At 37.2% G+C, this 23,803-nt stretch overlaps 1 protein-coding gene across 1 annotated transcript in view; it reads right to left on the reverse strand.

The window, feature by feature from the left end:
- RFX3 (regulatory factor X3) overlaps positions 1 to 23,803 on the reverse strand; it is a 105,124-nt gene that overhangs the window by 40,253 nt on the left and 41,068 nt on the right. Inside the window, exons 2-3 of the mRNA XM_066338835.1 lie at positions 11,963 to 12,087; positions 3,395 to 3,492 (exon numbers count right to left, since the gene is read on the reverse strand). Coding sequence (XP_066194932.1) covers positions 3,395 to 3,492; positions 11,963 to 12,079 — 215 coding nt within the window. The 5' untranslated portion in view covers positions 12,080 to 12,087. The remainder of the gene's footprint in view (positions 1 to 3,394; positions 3,493 to 11,962; positions 12,088 to 23,803) is intronic.

Here is a 23,803-nt window from a genome sequence, read left to right on the forward strand (position 1 = left end):
GCCATCCATCATACATTGTCCACACATAACTATGTGTTAGTGGTAAATTCCTGTGACTCTGGGTAACTCACACAGGAGCCACACACCTCAGTATGCCTAAAGGAAATAAAAGGAAAAGGACAATGCCAGAGAAAAAGGGACAGATACTAGTAACGAGTAGGAAGATAACAATTTTAACTATATTGATAATAATTACTTTATTTAACCATTAAGATTCCAATTAGGGTAATAGTAAATTCTTAGGTTTGCATAAATTATATGTTTTGCCAACATAAACACCACAAATCGTTGTACAAGTTGGTGAAGAATGTGGTTTGGATCTAACAGCAATAGGAATCCTTGCACAATCCCAGCAATTAAAACCCTCTTGGCAGCATCAGAACTACCAGGTAAATGGCTACATTTTATTCATGTGTTATAATTTGTGAGAAGGAAGTTCAGGTCTAGTATGCAGAACCAATTAACTTCTTAACATAGGTGCAGCAGTAATAGTCTTAATATATTCTGAACAGCCAGGTAAGCCTGTAAATGCCACTGCAACAACAATGCACTTTTGTTTCAGGACAGAATGACATGCTTGACAAGCAAAACTGTTGTTAACTAGAGACAAATGCAGATAACAGAGTTCAAATATTCTCATATCATACAACGTATGTGACAAGTTGTGGGCTACACCCTTTGTATTATTATATTGACTCCAAGTATAATAAACCCAAATAACTTTTAAGTGTAGACAAATCATGATATAAAATGTGTGGGAAGAATTGTATTATAGGAATATAACAGTTACACAGGCTGTGAAACCTGACAAACTTCTTACTTCTATAATGCAAAGAATTTGGTATATTTTTCCTGATACTTATTTTAACTGCATCCTTTGTTGCTATTGTACATGGATTTAAATCAATGCTAGTTTGCAGGCGCTGTATTTTAAAATAAAGGGTAATTCTTACACAGAATTGTAGAATGGTTTGGATCAGAAGGGACTTGAAGGATCTTCTAGTCCAACTTCTAGTCCCCCACCATGAGCAGGGACACCTCCCATTAGTCCAGATTACTCAAAGCTCCATCCAACCTGGTCTTGAACAGTGCCAGGCATGGGACATCCAGAGCTTCTCTGGACAACCTCCCCCACCACCCTCTGAGCCAAAAATCTCTTCATAACATCTGATCTAATCTAACCTAAATCTCTCCTCTTTTAGTTTAAGACCACTGCCTCTTTAGCCTATCACTATCTGCCTGTGTAAGAAGTCCTTTTATCACCTCTTTTGTAAGCCTTCCTTAAGTAATGGAAGGTCACACTAAAGCCTCTCAGCCTGTCCTCATCTGTCTCATAACAGAGGTGCTTTAGCCCTCTGATCATCTTTGTGTCCCTCCTCTGGACTGCTCTAACACTTCCATAACTTTATAATTGCTGAGGACCCCAGAGCTAGACACAGAACTCCAAGTGGGGTCTCATGAGAGCAGAGTGGAAGGTGCGGTCCTTCATCAGGCATGCTGTGACAATTTATTCCAGAGATTCCTGTATGAATTAATGTCATCACCTTAACTATGGTTTGTAGACTTGTTATTCCATTGCTAGACCAGTACTGTGGCTTGATAGATTACAGAACAATCCTATATCTGATTTTGAGTTAGAATTAAGGTTTTGATTTATCATAAAATATATAAAACATACAATCATAGGGAGACTACCCAAAATCTGGTGCATGAAAGCATATGGGAAATGTGTTTTACTATAGAGAATCGTTAAAAACTCTGAGTAGAAACACAGACTGGGTCCATTCTCTAATGAAATTACAGAGATCCTAATCTTTAGAAAGGTTAATCTTCCTGTAAGGATTGGATAACAAAATGCTTGTCCACTACATTTCTGCTCACAAAAACATAGGTTAAATCTTCCCTGTAGGAGGAAAAAACAATCTAGATTTGGCTCACATGCTAAAAAGACCTTTCTTCTTTTATATCCTATTGACTGATTTTGCAGTAACTGACAGAGAGATTCAGATATGGAAATACAATAATAAAAAGGAAACCTGAAGGTTCATACCAAGCAGTCAGTCACACCTGCTTCTGTTTTTCCCTTGGACTGTAACCAGTCCCAAAAGTCCCAACAGCACACACAAGAATTCAAAAGTCATGAATGAAAACAGAAACTTGAAAAACATCTTATTTAAGAATGACCTCTTTTGGAGGCTGATAATAGACTGTCAGGGTGACCATGATGTTATGCTTCTGCAAGTGTGTGCTGGCTTTGGCCAGGATACAGTTACTTTCTTCACAGTAGATAGTATTAATACCATTTGTAGCACAAGTCTGAAACACAGATGAAACTAGGATGAAAATTAATCTATCTCAGAGAAAATCAGTACAATAGAGAAGCCTAATGCATATTTAAAATACATTGTTTAGGATTTACAAGTGAGAAAAAAACCCAGAGAAGACAGTAGGTAAAAAATTAATAAATTAAAAAGAGATGGCCAAAGAATGCTGCCTGTGTTAGCATCCTAAATCTCTGAATCCAAATAATATTATTCTTTCAAACTACTTTTGGATTACCATCAAAAAGTACCAATAAAGCTTTGTAAACTGTACTTCTTCGTAAAACCAGTTAGAAAGTAAAAACAGTATTTGAAAAAATGACGTTGAGAACCTCCTTTCCAAGCAACACGTTGCTTTAAAGTTTGAGCCAATTTCAAAGGTGGTGTTGCTCCAAGCCTAAGTAATGTCCAGAGGTCAGGTCAAATCTGGATTTATTTTTTTTTTTTTAGTCTTTCTTAGCTTGTTTATTGAACAAAGAAACTTGATGATGAAAAAGCTTGTTCAGGAAAGCAGGAAATGCACAATCATGTGAAAAAAGATGGTAAAGAAACAGCAAAATGAGACTGTTGATTTCCTTCCTCTGCTTTTCCTCATTCCTTTGGAAAAAACCCCAAACTGATCTCATTTTATGAAACATAGGAATGGAATTACATTACTACCTTCTTTAGATAGTAACTACAGCTGCTGCACCTTTCTATCTTTTGCCACTAGGATTGCAACCAAGAAGACAGAAGGCTTGCCTTTTGTCCTGAGGACATAAGTTATACAATATGTCTTTCAGACAGAATGTGCCCATGAACTAGAAAATACTTTTTCAAACGACACGATGCCATAGAGGGTGCAACTAAAACAACCACAAGAATTCTACTTACACAAAACTTTTCTGCCTTAATAAAAACAAATAGTGTGAATTCACATTTTTATCCAAAAAACTACTGTGACACTAGAAGAAATGTAAATGAATAATTTTTTTTCCAATTTAGTATACAGTAGTTGATATAATCAAACTGAAAATACATATTTAACTTCACATTTTAATTAACATTAAAATTCTGACCATTTTCCAACTTACATAGCTCCATTAGTGTAGACTGTGTCACTTCCCTCCACATACTGAACCTGGGCTGGGTAGACATGCTGTACCTGTTGCACAGTCTGTACTTGCTGTACCTGAAAACAAGAAAATCAGAAGTTTGGGACATCATAAACCAGAACCAGTGCTCCAGTGCACCTAATAGTTTATAAACAATTTGGGATATCTCTGTTCTCAAACTTTACAAAAAGTATATCACAGCACCAGCAAAGAAAATTACTATTCTTCCACAATATTTGTGCTGTAAGTTTGGTAAATGGAGCCCTAACACTGAAGATGCATACTCATGAAGCATACATATCTTCAAGTGCCAAAGACATAACTAACTGGAGAGCACAAAAATGAGATGAAGTGTAATTTGGCTTTGCACCAAGCTGAAGAATTACATTTACTAGAGAAGAAAGTGTAATTTCATTACATTTATGCCTTTTTCTTATTTCATTTAAGTCCTAAATAGTACAAGCCTTAAAATCATAGCTAAGATATGTTGCAGCAAGTTTAGAAATAACTTAAGATGCTTCAGCTCTTGTTTAACTGGAGTTAAATTACAGTGATACAAGATTTTTTTGAGGTGTACAATTGTGGGCAAAAACCCCCAGTTTATTCTGGCCTTCCCCAGAATATTACCAGCTACTAAAAACTCCAACACAACCTGGTTTTACTTCAATGAACTAAATAGCAAGAGGCAGTAAGGCATGGATTACCTTCACAGGTATTGCTAAAGACAGTTACTTATCAATTACTTCGATTCATATACTATTGTAGGAATGTTTCAGATTATATGAATTTTCTCTCCAGTCTCAATTTTTTGTGTTCTGTCACAGTAAAGATGAAGAATTTCATATTTTTTCACCTTTCATCTTTCAGTGAAGCCATATTGTAGTCCAAGAGCAGTCCAGAATCCAAACATACTAAAGGACTTACAGAGACTTCACAGATTTACCACAATTTTACCCAAGGAATTGAATCAAGAAAGTATCAATGCACTTATTTAGTAATTAGATTCAACATTATGTGACAAGAATTTTTCTCATATTTATCATTATAAGGCTGGTTCAGTCTAATCCAGTTGGTTCTTAGGACTGCAAACACCATAATCCCAGATCAGTCTGGGTTTCATGCATTTAATGAACCCCCTCCAAGAGCTCTTTAAAAATATCCTAATCTAATACTTTCACCTGTATTGTGTTTTAAAAAGTCCTGCAAATAAGCACATTTACTACTTTTTCATCATATTAACTCTGACTTTGAAACAAAAACATAGATTTTCACGTAAACCTTCTCCTAGGTTGATATTAAAACCGAAAGTCTGAAAAAGAGACAAAACAGCCAAAGTTTAGAATGCAGCTCTACTACCATGATGAAAAACCAGATGCTTCTGTCCACTAACAGCAATGAGACAGAAAATGATGGCTAAGATATCTATTAAAATCCAAAGTTTTCTGATTTTCCACATGAATCATTACATAAATTGAGAAACACACCTGAAATACAATTTCTCAACTTCAAAAAGTATACTTCAAAGATGTTTGCCTAATTATTAAGGGAAGGCAACTGTGTACATTTCTCCTCCTAATAATATTTAGTTATTTAACAGGAAGGTTCAGTTTTCAAAATAAACACAAAAAATTCTAATCAAAATTATGCCCATTACTAAGACTTTAGAAAATTCTTTGAATTAAAAAGCACAGATAGCTCTATTGTGCAAACACCTTCCAAAATTAAATTATTTCTATTCCCATAACTTTTGACTTCATAACTTAAATTAATTGAAATCATAATTTCATGGAATGGGCTTGATACAAAACCACTCTAAGAAAGACCTGTAAGCTTGTTATTAATTTGTACCTCTCAATATTCAGTTCAGCCAAACTCTGATAAAATGACCCACTCACACAACAATTGGCCAAAATATGTATGTGCTTTATTGTGAAGCATATATGCAACTTACTGTGATATTTTTTAAATTTAACTCTAGGCACATTTCTTCCTTTTGAGTGAGTCAATTATATGATCTTCAGTCAATGGGAGAAGGGGAGTTATTGTTGATCAGTCTATTACAGAACACCAAACTGATGTACTTGACCTATGCTGTGAGAAAACATCTTGAAAACAGGCTTTGTTCTTAAAACCAGTAGCTTGTCACCTGACATGGAATGGATATGTCCCATTTTCTCTCTCACTAGCACAGCTGGGGAAACACTGTGGAAATGATGCTGTTGTCAGTATCAATTCCATGTTCTCATCCAACTGCTCCCAAAATGCACTTTGTTCCCTATTCACACACAATGAATATGGCTTAGTTCCTATTTAAAATAACCCACACTATTTTGCTGTTAATAAAGGAGACATGATTTTCTTCCTGTAACCTGCATATACTGGATAAAATGGAACTCTGCATTGTGTACAAACACAGCATTTAAACAGAGAGGTCACGTTCCCCTTCTATACTAGGCATTATATCTTCCCAATATTCCCAAGCTGCTACTCATTTCAAAAACATCAGATTCAGCACAAGACCTTTCCATCAGAACTGAGGTGATACTGTAGGGACAAAGTGTGTACAAAGTGCATCAATGTTTGCTGTCTACTGGACAGGAAACTGAAAAATTCCAAAATGTGTTTCTCTTCTAATATGGAGTAAGAACAACAAAAATATAATTTACCATGAAACAAAATATTAAAATATTATTATCTGTTGAAATTAAGGTTTTCATTGCTTAATTTCAACTTTTCAGCAATTTTTATGTAGGTTCTTTACTAGGCTAACATGTAGCACTCCTAGAAACTTCAGGACTGTTTGTGAATAGAAAGTAACTTATATTTTAAACCAACATTTAAGAATGGATATGGTACAGTGCTATTAAAACATTTTACCTACCTCTGAAAATCAAAATGTTTTTCCTTTAACACTTAAGTTCAATACAAAGAGGGCCATTAAATTATATTTTTTCCAATACAGTAATTTTAAAACTTAAAAAAAAAACACACCTTACTTTGCTTCAGCTTCTCTGAAACTCAGTACTGCTACAGTTAAACTCTTTATCCTGCCAAAGGAAGCTGTAGTCACTACATGGTATTGCAATGTACCAAGAACTTTAGGCTAGGGAAGGTTAGAGGCAAGTATTTTTCCTGTGAACCTATGACAAAATAAGTAAGGAGCCTTTAAGATGGCCTTGTATATAAAACCTCCACGAAGATGAAAATCTTTGTTAAACAATACTTCCAATATTTTATTTCCTCTAATTTTACTTCCTATATTATTTCATTTTTAATGCTTGAATGAGAATTAAAGTTAGTGCCTCTGTATTTTCTTTTTAATCTTCAAAAGAAAGAAATGAGATGTATATATATATTTACTCTCTCTGAGCACAGAATTATTTGAGAGAAGCCAGTTATGAGGAAACAAAACACAAGGAAAAACTGTGCAAAATATGAAAAAGGGTTGTTTTTTTCACTTCTGTTTTGTTTATCAATATCCTTTCACCTTTTATTAAACTGCTAAAGAACTGCTATCAGCTAAGTCATGTAGTTTTTGAGGCAGAGCAGAAATTGTTGACTATTCTTCCAGTGTTTTCCAGAGACCTAAACCTAAATTCCTGTATTAAAACATACTCCAATAATTAATTGAACTGGGCTCAAAATAGAAAACTCAATAAAGTATTTAATAAAGAGCAACAGTATGCAAGTTCAAAAACTATGTTCTAGGGTGGATCAGTGAACTGGCCAAGGTAATTTTCATTACTATCTTGCTGGAAAACAGAAAATGAACAAATTTGTATAGCAATTTTTGACTTAAATAAAGTCAGACAGTAGAGCTTTCATTCCTCCTGCTTCAGTGACTCTAGCCTGAAATAAAAAACTGTAATTGGATTAGAAACAAGCAGCTGAAATGTTGCAGGACAGCAAGACGTGAATGAAAACTTATTTAATTATGCATATATAATTATTTTTACTAGGTGAGGAAGAAAAAAATCTATTTGTATTCCTAATTATACTACCTCAGAGAAACAAATGAGAGACTAAGTTATGTTTTATCTATGAAAGTTTATAAACCAAAATAAAGAGTATAAAAGCATACTGAAATGCTGAAATTACACTGAAGCACGGATCAAAATGTAAGAGTGAACTCTGATTTCCAATAAGAAGTGCTTCTGTTCAAAGTAGTACTGAGCAAAGACTAGAACAATAGAGTAATACATATATCAGGAGTTTTAAATTCCATCTTAAAAAGAACATATAATTATCCACCGTGTCTTTGTAAACAGCTTGGATGTGCAACATTTTCTGTCCTTGGAGATAAAAATAATTTTTTTGCTTCATTAGTATGGATTACTTTTGGCAAGTAACATATAAATAGCACATGCTGTAATATTCTAAGCACATTCATATTTATATAATGGCTAATGTCAGCTCATGATTATGTGTTTCATATGCTAAACATGATTTTGCATTAGGAGCAATTTTGATTAGCACAAGTCTGCATCTCCAGTTAATGAATGATAGAATGCTTTGTGAATGCAATGGCCACCAAATTCAGTGGCTGTGAAGAAATGCTTTGCCCAACTTCAGATGCATGGATACATATTTTATAAAATAGCTTATTTTTAGTTTTATTTCTCCAATTCTTCCATATTGCATGGCATAAACTCAAAAGTGAGTTTAATTTTGAATCCTTAGAAGCTTACTGCACTGAGCTGAAGACTGCCTGTTGAAAAAGCAATGATATATTAACGAAAAATTAACCCTGTATTCAAGGAAACAGAAGACTAAGAGAATTCCTCAGGCTATATAAACAGAATTTAATTACACTTACACATTTTTGTTCTTACTGTTTTTACTTTTTGCTTCTCATTCCCCTCTATCTCATCTCAACAGTGACTTTTGCTATGTTGCATGAACCCAGCTGCCACTAGAGCCACTTTTGCAAGAGGAAAAAATACAGATTTTCATAAATGGTACCTTTATTGTTCCTATTCTTGGAGCATTACAGCAGACTTTTATGAGCTGCATATTAACACCAGAAATATGGAAATTAGGGATTTGTTTTAGCTGAAAATATTAAAAGTTACTCTTTTCTTGATTGTTCAAAAGACAGGATGCTTGAGTCCTAAAACAGCTGAAGAGAAAAGGCTCTTAGTCTTCCACTTACTCAGCTTGCTCTTCTTCAGGGCAGAAACATTTCAGTTCAAAAAAAATGTACATTTCATGTGCATAAAAGAAACATGATGTCATGAAATCAACCCCAAATTAATGCATTTAGGCAATGTCATTTAAATATGATGTACATAAAGGAATAGAAACATGGGAAACAGAAACCTCCCTAGAAAAATTAAATACTATACCTTGTTTTAATATTATTAAAAACAAATTCATCTAAAATTGCCTTATTCACTAGAAAGCACTAATAAACTACTGCAAATCATAATATGGAAGTTTCAGCTTACATCAAATTGCTCTATATACATGGATACTCATGTTACAATACTCTTGAATTTAACAAAATCCCAGAAGCGTCCCATTGTTTTTAGCAATGTATTTTCACAAGATAATATAATAAAAATTTGAATATTCACATGTAATTTAGATACAGATAAAATCATTAAGCATGTCCATTATAAATCATAGGAAAAAAGAAATCACATTCTATATACTCTTGACTAAAATCTCTCCAGCTTTCAACTTTGGTAACTTTGAATGTACAGAAATACTAAGTCCTCCCTCTGCCATTAAAAGAATGTCTTTATGTAAATAGCCATTACAATGGCTCTTTCTCCTAATTTTCTTTAGGCAAATTGGCCTAAAGAATTCCTACTAAAGGTACATAGAGACAATATTAACTTTAGGCCAATGCAATCTCTACACAGATAATTCCTCAGGACAGATCATACATGCAATTTCCTCAATATAGTGATTGTTTCTGTATTTGCTATTCCTTTTTTTTTTTTCAGCCTTGCAATTCAAATTACCTATCCCACCTACATTCTTCATCACATTTCCTGCTGGCATATCATATTCACAGCTTCACTCTTCCCTTCCTCCTCACTACTTCCATAATCTAATCATCTGTCTCTACACATAACTCCCATACATATGTGTTTCAATCACTGCAATACTGCCTGCACTAGATATCCCAACATTCTTGTTGCATCTTCCATCCTTGATCCTTCAGATTTCTCTCCTCAAACATTATGTTGATTATACAGTCAGTGTTAAGAATCAGTCAAAAAAGTAGAATTTACAATGTCCACAGGGAAAAACAATCCAGTATAATGATGGTGTATTCAATACAAGGTGATACTCAGAAGTAGCAGTACTAAAGGAGATGTATGTAGACATGATCAGGAACAGTTTCACACACTCAGAGCAACAAAAAAAATACTGTTTGCTATTCTTATTAAATCAAAGAATAAAAAACCCAATCTGATCCTTGGCTTCTAAGTTTTGTCACAAAAGTTACACCATTAATGGACAACTAGCATTATTTTAGAAAAGATACAGACAGCTGGTGACAAAGATTAACACATTATTTATGTGGGAAAATAAAGTTGGGGACCCTTTTTTGAGGTTGGGCTGAGTACGACACTCACACCGAGACCGTGTTTCATGCCGCACTGGCGTTTATTGTTTGTCTCTTCATATTTATTCTCTTGTGACTTTATTGACATTACAAGGCACTTAAAAAATGTACACATCTGCTGCCTTAAGGAGGCTTCCGTATGAACACTATAAAACTACATATGAACACCTGTTAGAACCCGGAATACCTTAAGAGAGAGGGGTGAAATTTTTGCTGCGCCACAACTTAATTTTCACTGCGTCACAGAGGCCCACAGATTCTGCAGGCCAAGGGCCCAGTCTAAAATTGCTCACACCTCATTTTCAAATATTCTGCAACAGGAAAATACATTAAGGAAACTTCCCAGTCAGTCATGAGACTCTCTGCCAGTCACACTCCCAGTGCAGAGGCTCCAGCTGCTGGGCCTGAGACCCCTCCACAGCAGGTAGCTCCAGTCCATAAACAAGGAGCCAATTCTATCCTAGAAGTTTCCAAAAAGGTAGAAACTTTGCACAAACAAAGTTTACAAATACCAAAGTCCTGCTCATTTTTCTGTAGGAGTAGAATACAAATGCATAGAACCTGACCTTACAAGTTCAATCAACACAAATACTAGAACTGCTCTAAAACATTCTCCTCTATGGCACTAACTGGTTACCAGTTTTCAGTCCTTCACACCAAACTGCTGTTTTGTATCTGGAAAAGTGAAATACAGGAACAGCAAAGAGCAAGTCATGTAAACTACATGTATTAAACATCTGCTATCTTGTATCTGAAAAAGTGAAATACAGGAATAGCAAAGAGCAAGTCATGTAAACTACACATATTAAACATCTGTCATCATGAAAGAAGATATAAATCAAATAAATTATCCAGATTGTATTTGATGAAGGAAAAAAAGTATTTCACTCACAAATCCTACAAAAGAGTTACAGACAAATCTCCTTCAAAGTTTAACTAAATTCAAGCATCATGGTATAGTAATGGAACTATGAGGCACTTCAATCTGAGTCTACACAACAGGAAAAAATATTAGAGAAATGTGTAAGACTGTGAAACACACATATAAAAATGCACTGAAATTTAAGAGCTCAAAAAATGCTGAAGAGTGTAATTTAGAGAGAAGTGCTCCACCAGCACAAAAATGAATGGCACTATTTAATAAAATATGTCTAGTTCTCATATTACTGATTTGGAAAATGGGAAGTCAGATTTTGGTGCAAAACATCAGATGTCATCCAGAATATCCATCACATGGCCAGCTAATTACTGTGTTTTCTGGAAAAGTCCTGGACAGCCATCATAGCTTTCACACTGAGTGAAAGCCATTTTCCACCTCCATACTTTTCCTTTTTAGCTCCCCATTTTCTTCTGCTTCCATTTCTTCTAAAGCTCATGGGTGCTGCATAGGAATAACCACCTCATGTAACAGAACAGTGCATTATGCTGGGTGCTACACAAATCTTCTTCCTTCCCTGGCAAATTTACATTATGAGTTATTAATTGCCACACCACAAAAACTTTCATGACATTGTGTATATATCTGCAGGCAGTCATGCCTAGAGGTGCAAAGAACAGTGCTTTCCATATTTACATTTGTATTGCACTTACTTGAACATCCAAACAGATGAAGAAATGATACGGTCAAAAATTTCAGAAATATATGCATTATTTAAAGGAAAAAAAAATGCAAATGTACAGTAACGTAAAGGAAACTTCTGTGAGCTACTGCATGAATTATATAATAAATAACAGAATCATGTATGAGTACTACCAGAACTTGTCAGATGCTCTAGTTAAGGAACAGATCCTGAAAATAGCTTGCTTTTCTCTGGTTATTTTAATTCCAGCAAACTAAAATTGATAAAAGCAGAGCAAAAGCTCCTTTAGCAGTCTTGCAGAAAACCAACTTCTTCATTATATTGTAAAGAACTATTATTGGGATTTTTTTTTTTTTAATCTTCTCAAAATTAACAGCCATGACGTACCTGTTGCTGAACTGGTACCTGCTGTACTACCTGTGTGGGCACTGCTGCCTGGCCAGCCACAGATGTCTGTAAAGTCACAGTCGAACCTGTATCCGCCCCAGTCTCTGATGTCTGCATTGTGATCGCTGAATAAAATTTAAAAATAAAATCAAAAAGTTAGTGCATAAATGTTTTTATTTTGCCACTCGCATTAGCACACTGATTTGTCCTTTATTTCTATTAATATTTTAAAATTAGCTAATACAAATCTTGTTATGAGCCCAAAGATTTTTCGCCCTATTTCACATGAGTTTGTATAGATGGAGTTTTATGTTATTTTTGTCTTACTTATACTTGAAATACCTTTTGCTTTCATATGAAGAAACGTGTCACTTATCTGAGCACTGTCACCTTAGGAATAACTCAGAAAAATCATTAGCATATCTTCTCTCAGCTTGTAAATAACTGGTCAGTATTCAAAACCATATTTTCTCTGTCTTACTGAATTACACTAAAATCTCTATATATTCAAATTCAAAGTTAAAGTAAGCCACAGAACGAAGGCCTCTACTCTGGAAACCAAACTCTGAAAAGCATCTAATGAGTCCCACTGAAAAAATCAGTCAAATAACCTTCTTCAGTAGAAAGCATTAAAGCATTTAGTAAGAAACTTCTTGACACCAAAACCATTTAGAAATACATAAATGGTGGACGAGTGCCTATGATCATGGTCCTGATATTTAAAGGAAACAACAAAATTGGGGCAGAATTAAGAAATGGTTCAAGAATCAGGGAAAATGCCTGATCAAGAAAGCTTATCAAAAAAAACAACCAAGAATTACATGCCTTCATATGAAACACAGATTGTGAGCAGCAGATTCCTCAATTTAGCACAGCCAAAATGACAATACAATTGGATGGTGACAAACCAAAATTAATTCAAAATTGTGAACCAGCCTTTTATTTCCCTTTCTTCTTAAATTTCTTTTAATCAGTCAATGATTAACCAGTTGAAAATAATAAACAGACGACGCAGGTTCTTTTTCACCTGGTACCTTCAAAACAGAAGACTGTATGTGTCTGTGAAGAATCACAGTGAACAAACACAAATTACGAGTCTGTAATCCAAATGTTCTGTGAGAAATTTTACGGCTTTCAGTCTCTATTAATCTATATTAGTACAGAATACTTCAACTTGACAACCGCTGTCATTAAAAATGAATAATTTTATCATGCACAATAAAAGAAATTTATAATAAAAAAAATCTATAGATACTTAGAATGACCTATGCAAATGATTTGGTTTTCAGATTAATTCATGAGACCCAGATGGCTGACAGCGAAGAAACTGGACTTTAATCCCTACCACCACCACCGAATAACAAGATCCCCTAAAAACTCTACTTTTTTTTTGAGACAAAACCATAACAAAAAAATGAGGGACATACCACTGATAGCAGAAGGAATTAATTACTGTATCAAAATAAAAAAAATAAAATTCAGTATTCTCCTTGCTTGACAATAGAACCAGCTGTCAACAGCAAACTTTCCTCTGAAGGTTGGGTTCCACAGCAGTTTAAGCTGATTTAAGGCTGGTTTCTGCAGCTCTGACTACCTCTAGTTCACTTTGCAATCAAATGCAGCTACTACAGAGCAGGAAACAGGTATATAAATATGGTATGAGGCCAGGTGATAGGGCCAGGACCTCACCAATTGAGACCATTCTAGGTTTAAACTCCAGGAAACCATTCCTATGGCACACCTGATTGATTAAAATTCTTCTTCTGAAATATTCATAAAGACTGATAAATTCTTGATCAAACTAATTTCAGATTTATCATCAGATTCCCTGAGTTTCATGTTAATTGAACCCTCTACTTTTAAGCAGTGAATGCACTTCAGGATCCAGCACACTAGACAACAACTAGAATACAAAAGAAAAATAAGAAAGAAACAAAACTTCAGATTACATTTATATATTAAAATCCTAACAATTAAAACAGATGTCCATACAATAAATATGGAGGAGTTGGAAGCCTCCACGCTGTTAGAAAGTTAAAACCTAGTTGTCATTACTCAAAGTTGGTGAGATGAACCCCATGGCTGGAGTGCAGCCATCAGTGGTTACAAGCTGTTCAGAAAGAACAGGTGAGGAAGGAGAGATAGGTGTATTTTATTTGCCTGGCAAGGTTTGGGTAGCAAGCAACGGGGACTACATGGGCGGCTTCTCTGAGAAGCTGCCAGAAGCTTCCCCTGTTTCTGATGAAGACAGTGGCAGCTGGATCCAAGATAGAACAATTGCTGACCAAAGCTGAGCCCTGAGCACATCAGTGACAGTGGCAGCGCCTCTGAGGTGACCTATCTAAGAAGAAGGAAAAAAGGTATTGGGCAGAAGCAAATTGCAGCCACAGACGAAAGGAGTGAGAATGTTAGGAAAACCACAGACACGTCAGTGGAAGAGCAGGAGAAAGGTGCCCGAGCTGAGATTGGAGCAGGTTTGCTGGCGGGACTTGTGACCCCAGTGAAAAGCCATGTGGGACAGCATGGTCCTGAAGGGCTGCACCCCATGTAAGGGACCATGCTGGAGCAGTTTGTGAACAACTGTACCCCATGGGAATGACTCATAGAGAAATGCATGGAGGACTATCTTCTGTGGAAGGGACTTGTAGTAGTTTAGGGCAAATCTGAGAGGAAACCTCCTAAGGGGCCCTCTCTCCCCTCCCCCAACTGGCTCGGGAAAAAACCAAACCTCCTCAGAGAGAAGTGGAAAGAACCCTGTTTATCAAACAGGCAAAGCATTCCCCAGCAAAATAAATTGAACAATACCTAGTGAAAAGAACATCGTGCCGCTATGAAGAGATGACAGATTTAGAAAAGAAGTCCTTCCTGGAGGTGGTTGCTCTGTTCTCAGTCCCTCTGGTGCTGGGAAAAGTTGCTGTGCAGGATGGATCTTGGTGGGTTCCAGGGGCAAGCCCCCCAAAGTGCTCCCCCAGGTCCTCAGTCCAGAGAGATTTTAACAGTTCCAAGGGAAGGCAAAAAAAAAAAAGGAAAAAAAAGAAAGAAAGAAAGAAAAAGAAGAAAAAAACCAGGAGGAAAAGCAAAATGAAGCTTCTTCCTCTCAGCCAGCTACACTAATTAAAAAAAAAGGTGAAAAAAAGAAAAAACCTCTCTGTCCTACGCTTTGTGTTGCCGACTTCGACTCTCAAGGTCAGCCAGCAGAGGAGAGTTTCTGAAAACAAACTCTGTGCTTCTCCCTCCCCTTTGCTCTCAGACCCAACAGATGATTGGGGACACAAACATCATCACATCACCCTACACAGAAGGAGGAAGAATATGAGGAATTCACCTCTGAGAAGGAAACAGCCACAGAAACAATGTGTGGGAAACTGATGGTAATCCCCATTCTGAATTCCTCTGCGCTATTGGGAGGAGGTAGAGAATTAGGAATAAAGTTAAGCCAGGGAGAAAGTGGGGGATGATGGGAAGGTGTTTTGAAGATTTAGGTTAATTTCATACTATCCTACCCTGATCTAACTGCCAATAAATTAAAACAATTTTCCTCAAGTCAAATCTGTTTTTCCTGTCATGGTAATTGGTGAGCGATATTTCCCTGTCGTCATCTTAATCCATGAGCTTTTAGTTACATTTCTCTCCCTTGTCCAGCTGAAGACTGGAGTGATAGAGTAGTTTTGGTGAGCACCTGGCATTCAGCAAGGACCGCTTTCATTGTTCTGGTTTAAATCTCTATCCTAAATGCAAAATTTTATTATAGTTCAGTACACTGTGCAGATTTTTTTTTCCTGTTGGTGCTATACAATATCGTTTGACAGTTAACCTTAAGCATCTTCCTATTTACTGGAAGCTTCTCCAGCATCATGTCAGTGATGCAGTCAGTGTACTTCCTTTACATTGCATAAATATTGAGAACACACTGCTGGTTTTGGATAGGGTAAAATTAACTTTCTTCATAGTGGCTGGCATTGGGCTGTGTTTTGGATTAGTGCTGAACACAGGGTTGATAACACAGAGATGTTTTTGTTACTGCAGAGCAGGGCTTGCACAGAGCCAAGGCCTTTTCTGCTTTTGGTACTGCCACACTGGGGAGGGGCCTGGGGGTGCCTGGGAAGAGACACAGCCAGGACAGGTGACTGCACCTGACCAAAGGGATGTTCCAGACCGTGTGGCACCACACTCACTGTATAAAGTGAGAGGAAGAAGGAGAAAGGGGAGGACATTTGAAGTAATAGTGTTTGTCTTCCCAAGCCACTGTTATATGTGATGGGGCCCTGCTCTCCCAGAGCTGGCTGAACACCTGCCTGACCTTGGGAAGCAGTGAATTAATTCCATGTTTTACTTTGCTTGCGTGTGTGGCTTCTGCTTTCGCTTTTAAACTGTTTTTATCTCAACCCCTGAGCTCTTCAGCTTTTACCCTTCTGATTCTCTCCCCAGCCCTGCTGGTGGGAGAGTGACTGGCTGCAGGGGCTTGGCTGTGGGCTACGATTAAAGCCACAACAATAATCTAAATGAAGACTGCCATTTTTTCACTGACACTCAATGTAAGTAAAGGAAGTGAATATTACGGCAGAAAAGACGTCATCCTTGCCTAATTGGACTGTCAGGTGTATGACAAACAACAGATGAATGTTTGACAAGCTCCTTTTTATTCTGCCTAATTAAGCAGGTGGACACACCCATCTGTTAATGGTATTGCTTTGTATAGCCAGTGCTTGTTGCATGATGTGAATGTAAGCTAAACAGGCCACATTCTGAAAGAAGACTAATTAACCCCTCCAAGTGGGAAAAGATACTGTCGGGACCCAGCTGCTGAATGCAACAAGGTTATATTTCCTCAGTATAATGGGCAGAACTTAGGCAAAGCTACTGAAAATTATTCCTTTCCTCTATATTCTGTGCAGTTTCATGTTGACTGCTAAATTCCCTAAAGATCTTTTAATACACCCAAATTCTCAGTTGGAATCCTTCTGTTTTCTAGACTTGAAATATGAAGATAGAATGATTTAAGAGTATAACTTTCTCTATTACTTACCAAAAGAGATTGTTAAAATGTGTCAGATTACAGTTTATTTTGTTCCCGGACTACTTCACACTGAACTAATTTACTTTTTTAAGCGACCAGAGTTTGCAAAGTTTTGTTCAGCTACATATGCTTTATTGTCTAGATCAAATAATGTAGCAGGCTTTAATTCAATGCAAAAAATGAAAGCCTGTAATTTACTTTCAAGTGCAGCAGGAAATTTCTTTTTTCTCCTCTAGAAGCCTAAACAAAACATCACAGAAGATAAACTGAACCAGATCTCGTAATCACATGCAGTAATGGCAGGCTTTTAATAGTCCGAATAAAAGGCTAATCTAAAGATCTTATCTATTTATAATGATGAATAGCCAATATACTAATTAAGAATTTGCAGCAACATAACGTGTTTCACAATAAAGGAAGACTTCTCAGAACATTAAGTTTCAACAATTAATACAGAATGCTTGATTCCTGAACAAGAGTATAAATGGAAATAGTTTTCAGTAATACACTAGTTTCACATAAGCATTCCTTTCCAGTTTTCGTACAAACAAAAATTTTATGAATAATTGACTTCATATTTGTGTTGTGTTAGCCAAAGAGCAGAAGACAGATTGCACAAGCTATTCACAGAGGAAGAATAGAATATCACTATACTTTTCAGATGCTAATGCATTTTCATGTTAGAACCCCAGCTTCTTACTAAACATCATTTGATTGTTTGTCTCCTCCCAAGGTTCTTGTGGACACTGAAGTAGGAAGCTGAACTCTGCCTGGTATTAGTACTGGTTGCTAAATATTGCAGTTAGTAATATAAATTTCCTTACTCCTTCTTCAGCTTTTCACAGATTTATGGAGGAGTAACAGTTAGCTGAATGGCACAGAATGAAGTTTAGAAGCTGCCTCTCAGGACTTACATATATATGCCTGAGTAGTAAAACCCTGTAGAAGAGTAACAAACAGAAGGGTGAGATACAGAAGTGAACACTGGAAGAGACCTCTGCAAGTAGAAACTCCTGGTAACACCTTCAAAGAAAGTTCATAATATAAAAAGCATTGTCCTGATGATCAGCTTAGTAAGTACCTAAGAACAGTGCTAGTCAGTAACAGTCATAATGAAATTCCATATTGCCAGCAGATCACAGCACACATGGGTGCTTAGATTGAATGACTACTTCATGATGCTCTCACTTTCACCTACTTACTAATTTTACCTTTAAAACCATCAAAACTGTATTTACTCCTGCTGGAAAATTAATCAGTATCACACAGCAGCCCTACCCATTATACACACCAGCACCAAGATCACATTCACAAACAGGATAAAGCTTCTCAATATTTTTGTTGTGAGAAAAATAGCAAACCATCAAACAACTACATTTTTGCTATTCTAAAGCATGAGTTTGTCCAGTAGAGGTTCTGCAAGTATAAAAGTCCAAGTGGTTTCCCTCCTCATGGGTGAAAGTGTGTGAGGAAGAGGTCACAGATACTGCTGGTTGTTGGTTGTAGAACTGGCATTCGCAACAAGGCTTTGGTTTTTATGACCACAGGGCCTTCTCTGAGGTTAACAACTTAGAAGAGATGGGATGCACCTCATGAATTTGGGCAGAAATATATTTACTAGCTGACCTAGTAGGAAGGGACTGGAATCAGGACTGATATGGGAAGAGAAAGAGTTTCTAGCAGCCCTGTGAAGGAGAGGTGGACATGTTCAACAAGCAAAGGCCTGGGGTGTCATGAATGAAAGGCAACAACACAAAATCAAAAAATGACGCTTCAGCAGAGTCACCTCAAGAATGTGCATATGAGCAAGGAAGGCATCTTTATGAGGAAGACACACAGAAATCAGCACACTGAACTTTCTGAAGAGTTCATATCCAAAGGGGTATTCAGTGGCCTCACACCCAGCATGGTGAACAAACATGAGGAATAGAGACCTCTGTGCACTTGCAGGACAATTGTCTTGTCAAGATGACAGTGACATGCTGAGACAGCAAACATGACTGAATGGCAACAATGGAGGGACATAAGCTTATCTGACCTTACAGTTTGGGTTTTTTTCAGAAATAAAAATGCCTTTAGGAAACAATCCAGGATGAAGTTCACAGGAACTTCCTTGTTGGGGTGGCATTTTGTAGTAATTAACCAGAAACAAGTTTTGATAATAAATTTTAGTACAGAACATTGCTACAAGTTTAGTGCGCTTTCTAAGTTGCTATTTACACTGCTAAGTCTAGTGTATTACAGCTTTTAATTCAAAGTTAGTCACGTATTATCCATCTTTAATAGTAATCAGATACTTTTCAGATTCTAAAGCATCTGTCCTTATTATATTAGCATAACTGTCATGGGCTGGAATGAGCATGTTCACAATCTCCCAAAAATATCTCCATGCAGAATGAAAGTTACAATATCAAATGAAATTTCTAGCTTGAGCCAAGATCTTATTCTAAGGCACTAATGATAACAGCAGAATTAATTATAAAGTCTAACATGTACACTTCTTCACACCTTTCAAAATTATTGACAACAAAATGTATTTTGATTACCTTCTGAGGAAGAATATGAAAGCAAGAGAACCACCTGGATAAAACAGCTTTTTTTTTGCCTCTGCATAATTTATACAGTTATGAAAGGAGATCTCTATGTTATTTCAGAAGTGAGTTATGGATGTTTGGGTGGGTTTTTTCCTCCTAGTATGATATTGTGCTGCAGATCTTTAATCAAAAGACTAAATATGTACCTGATAATAATGAAATAAAGAGAGAAAAAGTGATGTCAAAAGTGAGACTATATTTATTTTGACCACTCAGTAGATGGAAACATAAAATGAACATATCAAAACATTATAGCTGGAAAAATCTACTTTATTAACAGAATGAGCAGTATTAGAAGAAACAGCTTATGTTCTCCATGTGTCACCTCTGTGTCACAAATTTTCTGCTTGTGATTCTTACTTTTGGACTTTCACCAAATGACAGTACACTCCCAGAGACTGGAAGGCACCCGTTCAAGTAGTGTTACCTACAGGCTTCTACACTTCTGCCCAGGACCACGTGTAGGTGACTTTTGAATATAGCCAAGAATGGGAACTCCACAGTCTCTTTGGACAGCCTGTGCCTATCTTTGGTCAGCCTCACAGAAAAAGCTTTGGTTCAGGCTGAGAGGACCACCTATTATTGCCTCTTGGACCTACACTGGGCACCACTGAAAAGAGTCAGCTCTGCCTTGGCCCATGTCATAACTTAACGCTTAAAGGTTTTATTACATTAGTAATACACTGATATCTTTCAAATGCTTCACTTAGCCATTTCCTCAACAGGTACAAGAGGAAGGAAACAATTCATGCCAGAATTATTGCCCCAATGGTTGTGTTGTTCATTTTCTTCCTTTACCCATCACCTTAGCTGTAGTTTAAACAGATGGTGAGACAGGTAAGAATCCATGGTTCCTCTATGAATAGGGATGGGGGAAACCAATTAGGAAAAAAAAGGAAAAAAGAGGGGAGGGTAAAAAAGGGAATGTAGATGGAGACACACAGGTTTCACCCAAGAACAACCTCATCACATCATATTCAGGTTATCATCAATACCATTTGCCAAACTAGAATTTATAGTCACTGCGTAGGAAAGAAGGCTTAGGATAAAATCTGATGAAAGCTATCAAAGGGATCTCTAGAAACTAAAAGTGGTTCAATATTAAAATTTAGATTTTGGAATATGTAGCGAATAAAAGGTCAAACAGCATGATCCTGTCTTGCTACACCATATCAGAGAATAGCAATCCTAATGCATGATTTTGCACCTAAAGGGAAAAGAAAATTAAGAGAGAAATCTTTTCCCTATTCTGAACTACAGAAAAGTTTGCTTCAAAAAATCATTATATCACAAAATTATCAGATTCCAAATGGCTAAAGTTTTGGCTTTTTTCAGTTAGGATGTATAAATCTTAATATTTCAGCTTTTGAGAAGCTGAAGCAGTTCAAACCATTGAAAGTGAAAAATACTGTTGGCACACTAAAAGTTATTTGGAGATGTATATTAGGCTCTGAAAAACAATGATAAACTATCACAGAATCATAGAATCATTAATACTAGAAAACATCTCCAAGATCAAGTGTGACCTTTGACCAAACACCACCATGGCCACCAAAACATAGCATAAAGTGCCATGTCTCATTGTTGGAACACTCCCAGGGATAGTGACTCTACCAGATCCCTGGGCAGCCCATGCCAATGCTTAACCACAGTCAAAATTTTTTTCTTAATATCCAACCTGGACCCCTCTAGGCAACTTAAGGCAAATTCCCCTTGTCCAGTCACTTGTTGCCTGGGAGAAGGTGCTGATCCCCCACCTCACTACAATCTCCTTTCAGGCAATTGTACATTGGTAAGGTTTTCCTGTTTCTCCAGGCTAAACAACTCCAGCTCCCTCAGCTGCTCCTCATAGGACTGGTGCCCCAGATCCTTCTCCAGCTCCATTGCCCTTCTCTGGAGATGCTCCAGCACATCAGTTCTCTTGTAGTGAGGGGCCCAAAACTGAACACCGATTTGAGGTGTGGCCTCATCAGTTCTGAGCATGGGGGACAATCCCTGCTCCTGCTGGCCACACTTTTGCTGATTCAAGTCAGGATGGCTTTCTCAGCTCAATGTGAAATCCATTTGGTTACTAAATACAGAAGCCACACCTGTCTTTTATCTGTGAAAGTACAAAGAAGGAGACTCCAACAAGAATATTGTAACTCTGACACCAGTAAGGACTATATTGGCTTAAAACAAAGAAGCAAGCTAAGACAAATCTTTTCTACACTGACCTGGGAAACAAGCAAAGAGGCTTATAGCTGGGATATCTGCAGGCTTACTTCAGGGATAACTAAATGTAATCTACTTAATGAATGGAACAGATAAAATCTCACCAGTTTCTCCCATTCCTGTCTTCTTCAACTGGCAATTTTATTTCATAAGAGAAGAATGTATATCATCCATGTCAAGAGAGAACTTAGTGACTATTTTCCTTTGCTAATGACTGAGGCATCATCTGAAGCATATCTTTCCTTTGAGCTTTCCTTCCCTGTACTGAGAAGGTCCATTTCTGAAACGTATCATTTTATTCTTGCTCTGAGACACTACACTGCTTGCTTAAAACAGAAAAATGAAATAAATTCTGTTCACCTTACACCCAGACACCTAGAAAGAATGAATTAGAATCAAAAATACAGTATTTTACCATACTGAATTGTGTGCCACAGTCTGCAACTATTTGCAGGAAACAGATTAATGGAAAGATTTCTGACACTAGGTATCAACCCTCTGAAGAAACCCAAAGAACAATGTATTTGATTAGTGCTTGATTCTTAGCTTGTAACAGACTAACCAGCTGGTAGTGGAACATAAAAAAAATGCATGCCTGAAATTTGGAGATTGGATCAGTGTCTCTCAGATCATTACCATTACAGAACTCCCCAATTACTCAGTAATAGTAGCTGCAAATAATTCACACCTTAGCTGCAACAGGGACTCTGCTTGGTATGGTGTCAACTCACCTGAAAAAGGAGAAGAAACCACTGGGAATGCAAGACAATTCCGAAATACAATGCAATTAGAAAAGAACTAAGATGTCAACAGGCATGGAATGTAGAGGATGATAAGGATACACGGTGTCCAGATGAACTTCATCATACTCATTTATATCTGTCATTCTGCATCTAGCAGCTGTGTAGCCAAACAAGCCTTGCTTATCCTTATACCTTTCTCCCAAATTATCCTCCTATCCTAAATTAGTCTTACTCTGGCTTATGGTCCTGATGAAAAAGCATTAATCAAAGAAAAAAAAAAGTCTATTTTCATAATGTAATTTTGGCTGGAATCGAGTTAATTTTTTTCACGGTGGTTGGTGTGGGACTATGTGTTGGATTTGTTCTGAACAGGAGGTTGATAGAATAGAGCTGCTTTTGTTATTGCAGAGCAAGACCTTCTCTGATTTTGACACTGCCATGGTGGTGAGGAGACTGGAGGTTACACAGGGAGTTGGGAGGAGACATAGCTGGAACAACAGCATATAAAATCAGAGGAAGGAGGGAGAGAGGGACATTTGGAACAATGGCCTTTGCCTTCCCATGTCACCATTATGTTTGATGACACTGCTTTCCTGGAGATGGCTGAACACCTGCCTGTCCATGGGATGCACCAAATTAATTCCTTGGGTTTTATTCTGCTTTTGTATGTGGCTTTTACTTATTAAAATGTTTTTTATCTCAACCCATGCATTTTCTCACTTTTCCAATTTTCTTCCCAATCCCACTAGTAGGGAAGTGAGTGAATAGCTGCATGGGGCTTAGCTAACAGCAGGGATTAATTCATAACAGTCCTTTTTGGGGGCCAATATGAAGCACAAAGGGTTCAAGATAACAACAGATTTGACTGGAATGTACTCAATCAAATTTACAGCTAGTGCAATTTAGCTAGTAATGAGCAGGCTCCTGTGCTTGCCATGGGGCTTGCTTGCCTGACTGAATGGCCACTTGTTGTCTTTGCTGCTTACCACAGTGCTGCTGACCACCTCCCTGTGTTGTGCCTGAGAGCATTTTGAAAACAGACATGGCAAAATGCCTGGGCTGGCCGGTGGCCAGGGTGTTGCTGCAATCTTCTGTGCTGCTGTACTGGAGAGGCTGGAACACTAGTGTGAACTCGAGCAGAAGGACTGGTCCATGCAGGAGCAGGTATCCACTTGCAGTCCATGGAGGACCCCACGGTGGAGTAGCTGGATGACTGAAAGCAGCTGTGACCCTGCTCCAGGGTCATGCTGGAGCAGGTTCCTGGCAGGACCTG

This window comes from Sylvia atricapilla, chromosome Z (assembly GCF_009819655.1).
Source record: "Sylvia atricapilla isolate bSylAtr1 chromosome Z, bSylAtr1.pri, whole genome shotgun sequence".
Classification (NCBI taxonomy): domain Eukaryota; kingdom Metazoa; phylum Chordata; class Aves; order Passeriformes; family Sylviidae; genus Sylvia; species Sylvia atricapilla.